We start from the raw sequence: 7,764 nt of genomic DNA on the forward strand, positions 1-7,764 counted from the left end.
AGGAAGGAAGGAAGGAAGGAAGGAAGGAAGGAAGGAAGGAAGAGGACATAAAGCTAATTACTTTCCTGGGTCTATCTCTGTCGTAGATTTTTCAGCTTTGGTGATAGATAACAACACGGAAATATATTCCATAGTGACAGTATAGAACCCTGAGGTAAAGGCCCACAGCCTCCACTCTGGATGCGATTTTAACTATGCAAAAGTCCACTGAGATATACAGACCCGAGTCTGGCTAATTTCAGACTCATTTCTCATATTCATGTTTTGTTCCTTTCATAAGGAGATAGATCAAAATCTACTGTATTTCAGATATAAAGCAAAGACATCTGTGTGTCTGGGCAGCGTGGGGCTGAGTTTTGGGTCTTACTTGCATTTAGAAGGAACGTGGCAGTTTTTGAGGCCAAAGACCCTGCCCTACTTGGCAGAGGACCAAACCCACAGATCCTGCCTCACACGGCAGAGGACCGAGCCCGCAGACCCTGCCCCGCATGGCAGAGGACCGAGCCCGCAGACCCTGTCCCGCATGACAGAGGACCGAGCCCACAGACCCTGCCCCGCATGACAGAGGACTGAGCCCACAGACCCTGCCCCGCATGGCAGAGGACCGAAACCACAGACCCTGCCCCGCATGGCAGAGGACCGAAACCACAGACCCTGCCCCGCATGGCAGTGACTGCACCCTTGCTCTCCGTAGATGAGTTCTGGAGAGTGTAAGGCCCACTTTCCCTGAACGCCTCATCTTCACTAACAGACACGCCAGCGGTTACAATATATTCCTTTTCTAGCGCAGCATAACAAAGCATCACAAAGCTACATCCCCGAACACACAGAACGATCACGGTTCAGGTTCCACAGCCTCTCTGTAGTCAGGGTGTTGACTGGACTGTGTTCCTTTGAGTCCTTCAGATTCACAAAGTCATTGGCAGAATTCAGTTCCTTGCGGTTACAGGACTGGTGTCCTCGTTTTCTAATTAACTGTCCACTGGTGGGGGTGGGGAGGCAAGCTCAGCTCCCAGAGGCCCTTGCCAGGTAACCTCACGTCACAGCAGCTTACTGCTTCAAGGCCACCAGGAGCATCCCTCTCCAGCCTGCTAAGAAAAAGCCATATATGGTAAATGTGTGCCTGGCCTTTGTCATATTCTCTTGACTTTAGAAGCTGGACATAAGGGTACAACACATTCAAGGGGTTTTGTATGTATGAATCATTGGGGTCATCTAAGAATTCTGTCTTCCATGCAAAGTAAACTTTGTCCCAGCCAGTTTCTGAGTGCTGAGAAGGGATAGTGTGCCCAGCTGCTGGAGAGGATGATGGGGGAGTGGGGAGTGTGCACAGCTGCTGGGAAAGGGTGCTGGGGTGGGTAGTGTGCACAGGATAGTGTGCACAGCTGCTGGGAAAGGTCATTTTTCTTTCTACCAAAGCAGAAGATATTTGATAGCGGGACTAAGGTGTGGGCCACAGCAGAGATTGAGGTTGGAATGTTGCAATAGTGTAAGATATAAAAGTATCCAGGGCCAAGACTCGGCCTCCTTGTTCTTCCCCTGTGCTTGCAACCACTGTGGTCCTCCCTTTTCAGACTTGCTGCTACTCCAGGCCTCCCGCAGAGTCCTCACGGAAGGAGAACCTCTGGCCTTGCGATGCCATGGATGGAAGAATAAGCTGGTGTACAATGTGATTTTCTATCAAAATGGAAAATCCTTTAACTTTTCTCGAGGTTCTGAGGTCAAAATTCTGAAAACCAACCTGAGTCACAATGGCGTCTACCACTGCTCAGGAATGGGAAGAAACCACCGCTTCGAGTCTGCCAAAATGGCTGTCACTGTGAAAGGTATCCGGTCTAGATGAGAATCCCAGCCAAAAGGACCAGAGAAACCTCAATTTACAAAAGAGGAAACTGAGTTCCAGGGAAGCAAATGGCTTCCCCGAAGGCCACCCAGTGACCACCTTCTGGGCCAGCACCAGAACTGAGGTCTCAGAGTCCCCATCCATTGCTCTTTTCAGCACCCACAATGGCCCATCAGTGATCACAGGGGCACATGTCAAAGTCAGGGGACAGCGGCTATATATTTCGTCTATTTATTTTAGCTGCTAAGGCCTGAGACTCGCTCACTCAGGGTAGCCAGAACTGCTAGAAAACACTCTAGTTAAAGCTCATGAAATTGCCATAGAAATTCCCTAGAAGCCAGAAAGACATTAGGAATTGCTTTTGCTTTCCATTTGTGTGGCTGGGATCATGTCACATCTGAACTCACTTCTCCTTAAGCTTCTGCAAACCAAACAGCTTTCTCTGTCCAATTTGCACACAGTCTTTGTTTCAACTCTTTCCATGGCTTGCCATCTTAGTGTTCAAACTCACTGGCAAGGTATTTCTGTGTGAAAAACAGTTCCTTTCTATGGGGGAAGAAATTACTGTCCCAGCTGCTCTTTTGAAGAGCACAAGGAACGAGTGACTTAGCTGGCAGGTGCGTGTTAGTGCCAGTGTGGTCCATGTTTCCTAGTAGACAGAGCTCCCCACACACACACACACAAACACATACACACTGCCGACCGGTCGGGTCTACTAGAAATATGCCTCTCTGTTGGCAACGGGGGGAACTCATTCTGTTGGGGCGAGATTCACAAAGGGGAGTCTTTTGGAGGCACTGACACTGAACGGGACACCCTGTCCCCCATGACTTTCTCTTTAGAGCTGTTTGCAGCTCCAGTGCTGAGCGCATCCTTGTCTTCTCCCTTTCTGGAGGGGAGTCCGGTCACCCTGAGCTGTGAGACAAAGTTGCTCGTACAGAGTCCTGGCTTGCAGCTTTACTTCTCCTTCTACGTGGGCAGCAAGATCCTGGAGGATAGGAATACCTCCTCAGAGTACCACATACCAAGTGTCGGAAGCGAAGATTCCGGGTTGTACTGGTGTGAGGTAGCCACAGCGGACGGCAGTGTCCTTAAGCACAGTCCTGAGCTGGAGCTTAGAACATTTGGTGAGTGCGCGGGAAGTGGGGGTCTCTTTCTTCCCGTGGAGCTGACTGGGAAGGGGAACACTTCACACTTCACGAGCGGAGCCCCATGTGTCAGAACTGCACCGTTTCCCTCCCGCCTACCCTGAATTCCCTTCTTTCTTCCAGTCTGTCACTTTTCCCTTTCTTTATTCCCCTTCTTTCCTTCATCCCATTCTTCCTTCTGTTTCCTTCATCTTCTGTCTCCCCTCCCTGCAGCTCTCTCTCAACTTCCCTTTGCTCCCCCCCATTCACCCACTGCAGACCACATTAGGGGTGTCTCAGTGAGGGTTTCTATCGCTGTGCTGAAACACCGTGACCAAAAGCAAGCTGGGGAGGAGAGGGTTTGTTTGACTTACATTTATAGAGCACTGCGTATCAGAGAAGGAAGTCAGGACAGGAACTCACTCCAGGCAGGAAGCTGGAGGCAGGAATTGATGCAGAGGCCATGGATGAACACTGCTTACTGGCTAGCTCCTCGTGGCTTGCTCAACCTGCCTTATTTTTCTTTCTTTTGTTTTTTGTCTTTTGGTTTTTTTGAGTCAGAGTTTCTCTCACCCTGCTTTTTTTTTTTTTTATAGAATCCAGGACCACCAGAGCAGGGATGGCACCACCCATAATGGATTGGGCCCTCCCCCATCAATCACTAATTGAGAAAATGCAGTTGAGCTGGATCTTACGAAGGCATTTTCTCAGTTGAGGTTACCTCCTTTCAGATAACTCTAGCTTGTGACAAGTTGACGTAAAACTAGCCAGGACACAGGTGTGGGCTTTGATGACGATTCCCATGATGGCTTTACAGTTGGCCTGCACGGACAACACACTCTCCTGACTGTATCTGACTGAGTTGGAGGGTTCATGAGTTCCAGAACCAAGGCTCTGGCAGGGAGGAGTCTTGAAACCTGCTTTAAGCATCAAAGATACAGAAATAGCAGCTGTCTCTGAAGTTAAGGACAGTGTAGTATTCCCGAGGAGCCTGGTCCACCTGAAGGGCCCATCTGGAATGGCTGCAAATTTCTTGTCCCCTGAACTTATTTCTGGGGGACGACAGCCTTCCTCAGTCTCCTAAACAACTTGACTGGATCACTCCAATGTCTAAGGATTTTTTCTTTCAGGTCACCAACCGTCATCCCCCCCTGACTGGTTTCACATCCTTTTCTCTCTGGCAATGGGAATAATGCTTTTGGTGGACACAGTTCTCTGTGTGAAAATAAATAAAGCGTTGCCAAGAAGGAAAAACTACAATGTAGAAGTCAGTTTGGTTTCTGATGAGGGGAAGAAAGAAACTTCCGCTTAGCAAGTTAGAAGCGATGATGTGTCTGAAGAAAGAGACCTTGAGAGACGGACCACACCAAAAGAGCCGCGCAGCTCAGTGGGTGACCGTGGACCTGGACAGCTGACTCCCTCCCTCCCTCCCTGTGCCAGCGCTGAGGCACAAACTTCCAAAAGATAACTGACACTCAGACTGTGGGACCCTGGCGCACGGCGCTCAAATAAAGCAAATGTACAAACTGACTCCAGTGGAGACAAACTTGGTAATCAGACGTTTGAAGGCAGACCTACTCTAAAGGAGTCTTGTGAAATATGGAGCCCAGTCATAGCGGGGTTCTGTTGTATGCACGTGATGTTGGGACTTACAGAGCAGAGGAATGGGAATGGGAGGAAGTGACTCTCACAGGGAAAACAACCTCACAGCCCCTCTGAACAGGAACCAGCTCTGAGGACTCCAGTCTGAGGAGTTGGGAGTTAGAGCAGGTACAACTCTCCTCCCCAGAAGGGAGAGCTGCGCCTCCCCTCACAGGGTGGATGCTTTCAGGGAAAGGCGTCCCCAGGACAACCTGTGAGTTAGAGGAGCAGACACAGATATCACAGCCTAGGGTGACGCTGGGTTAAGGCCAGTCACCAGGACAGCATCAAAATTTGTGTTCTTGCTGGGCAGTGGTGGCACATGCCTTTAATCCCAGCATTCGGGAGGCAGAGGCAGGTGGATCTCTGTGAGTTCGAGGCCAGCCTTGTCTACAAGAGCTAGTTCCAGGACAGGCTTCAAAGCTACAGAGAAACCCTGTCTCGAGCCCCCCCCCCCAAAAAAAATTGTGTTCTCTTCCTCACTGTCTCCCTTCCTGCATCCTGCCCATATTTACTGTCACACCCCCCACAGGAGCAAGGTCGGCAGTGTCCTGAGGTTGGATTCATCCATCTAACCTCCCTCGGGTCCAGGTAGCCCCTCACGCGAGCAGCCTTTCCCGGCAGCCTACATGGAGCTGTGGCATGAAGGTTTGGGGTTAGATGAATGACCATCTGACAGGCGATCGTCACCCTCTAGTGACCCCACAGGGCTGCTTTAGTACTTCCCGTACCGCCTGGAAGCTGGAGCCTAGAACAGGGTTGGAACACTGGAAGGAATACCTTTTGGGAGGCACAGCTCATGTGTGTATGCCTCCAGTGTACTCTGACCATACTAGGAAGACTGAATCCTAGAAACAAGGAATAGATCCTGTCTCCGCTTAAGGTCACTCCTAAGGAGCCACTGAAGGTCTTGGTGTTGCTCATCTCTAGAATTCTGGACTCTGCTGGGCCAGGGCTCCTGGTCCTCAGAGGGCGTGTGGCATAGTGTAAGTCTCATCGGGTGAGAGCCATTAGTAGAAATCAAGGGGACTTTTGAGGCTTTTATAACCAGGGACCAATAGGCATAAGAGGCATGGGGATAATAGTCCTTGGTCCCTTGAAGAGATTCACTCTGTTGCAGAATACACGCAGAAATTGTCAGTGTGGAAAACAGTCTTGGAGCTGGAGAGATGATGGCTCAGGGGTTAAGAGCGTTTTCTGTTCTTCCACAAGACCTGAATTCAATTTCTATGCCTGCTTGTAACTCCAGCTCCAGGGAGTTCCAGTGCCTTCTTCTGGCCTCTTCCAGGAACTTACACATGCATGGCTTTCAGCTCAAAAACAATTAAAAAAACAATTAAAAAAAACAAGGCCGGGCGGTGGTGGCACACGCCTTTAATCCCAGCACTCAGGAGGCAGAGACAGGCAGATCTCTATGAGTTCGAGGCCAGCCTGGTCTACAGGAGTCCATGACAGTCAGGACTACACAAAGAAACCCTGTCTCAACCAAACAAAACAAAACAAAAAACAAACAAAACAAACCCAAAACACCACAGCTCTTACCTCAAAGGGAATAAGATACACATCATGTAAAAAATAATACAAATAACCCTTTACAAAATTAAAGATGGCTCAGCACCTAAAGAGCACACACCGCTAGTCTTGATTTTCTACTGCTCTGAAGAGACACCATGACCAAGGCAGCCTACAAAAGAAAGGATTTAATTGGGGCTTGCTTACAGTTTCAGATGGTGAGGCCACGGCCATCGTGTCAGGGAACATGGCAGCAGACAGGCAGCGTACATCTTATTGGCAAATTGGAGGCAGAGAGAGAGAGAAAAGAGAGAGGGAGAGGGAAGGAGGGAGAGAGGGAAGGAGGGGGAGAGAACCATTTAGTTTAATGACAACAAAAATAAGAAAAAATGGTAATAGCAAAAAAAAAAATCTACATCTGACACCATCTGGTTCTGCGGCCAGCGCAGCCTGGATAGCCAAGACTGGCGGGGGGTGCAGGGATTGAGACACGGAGGCTTCTTTTCAGGTGGAAGAACAGCAACTTTTATTTTGCCAGCAACCTCTACTCCTTCTTCTTTCTTCTTTCTTCTTCTTCTGAGGAGACCCACCGACCAGAAAGAACACAAACATCCTTGTCAATTACAGACACAAGGAAGTTCTGCTGTCAGTCAGGGGGAGTGAGGGCAGCTGGATCACAACAATCTGGCACCGGAAAGCAAGCCTGATATTATTGAATGGTTCATTCAATAGCTTGCCATATCAGCAGCTTTGTAAATGTTTATAAAACAGACTATCCTCCTCTAACTGGGCTTTGCTTCTGATTGTGGTTTGGGAACTACATGTTACTGTCGAGGGGTCTGGATCAAGGTGTTTTTCAGTCAACTAAAGAATTAAAAGGCAAAGCTCTAGCACAACAAGGGGTGGCAAGGAGAATCTCAGATATAGCCACAGAAGCAAAGGAGGAAAACCATTTTTATTAAAGGGGAAGAAACACACACAGACCACACACACCACACACAGCACAGACACACACACACACACACACACCAGAAAGGCAGCTAGGACTCACACAAAGACCTCCTATAAAGCAGAGGGGGCACTTCCTCTCCTGAAGGACTAGGGGTTTTCAGGGTCTTCGATGGGAATGGGGGGGTCCTCTTTCCCTATTTAGGGCTGCTCAGTTCAGACAAAGAAAGGGAAGCTGATATAAGTCCACAGCCTTGCGTAAATACATCCAGGCCTTGAGCTTACCTGACCAGCATGTGGTGGTGGAGGTGGTGATGGTGGTGGAGGTGGAGGTGATGGTGGTGGAGGTGGTGATGGTGGTGGAGGTGGTGATGGTGGAGGAGGTGGTGGTGATGGTGGTGGTGGAGGTGATGGTGGTGGTGGAGGTGCTGGTGCAGCTACTGCAGGAGAGAATGCCTACCAGCCTTTTGTCTCAGGTTGCCAGATCTTGATCTCTGGTCAGAGGGATGAAAAGGAAGCCAGAATTTCCCTAGTTTTGCTTTTGCTTTTAAATCTTTCTTAACTCCTGGTCCACCAGACGGACAGCATCTTAATTCTTGGACTTAGAATTTCTCTGGTTATCATTAGAAACAACAGCATGCTGAAAAATGACAAGTTCCTTCACGGGGCACCCTCCCCGACCCTCTGGACATC

At 49.3% G+C, this 7,764-nt stretch overlaps 1 protein-coding gene across 2 annotated transcripts in view; it reads left to right on the forward strand.

Annotated features, from left to right (window-relative positions):
- Positions 1-4,500, forward strand: part of Fcgr1a (Fc gamma receptor Ia) — a 9,606-nt gene extending 5,106 nt beyond the window's left edge. The window contains exons 5-7 of one of the 2 annotated variants that reach the window (XM_050124719.1): positions 1,575-1,826; positions 2,686-2,970; positions 3,567-4,089. In XM_050124719.1, the coding sequence (XP_049980676.1) occupies positions 1,575-1,826; positions 2,686-2,970; positions 3,567-3,685 (656 nt within the window). In that variant the 3' untranslated portion in view covers positions 3,686-4,089. The other variant, XM_050124718.1, reaches the window with a different exon arrangement.
- The last annotated feature ends 3,264 nt before the right edge of the window (positions 4,501-7,764 follow it).

The sequence above is a fragment of the Alexandromys fortis genome, unplaced genomic scaffold (genome assembly GCF_014885135.2).
Source record: "Alexandromys fortis isolate MF-2015 unplaced genomic scaffold, M_Fortis_MF-2015_v1.1 scaffold_218, whole genome shotgun sequence".
Lineage (NCBI taxonomy): Eukaryota > Metazoa > Chordata > Mammalia > Rodentia > Cricetidae > Alexandromys > Alexandromys fortis.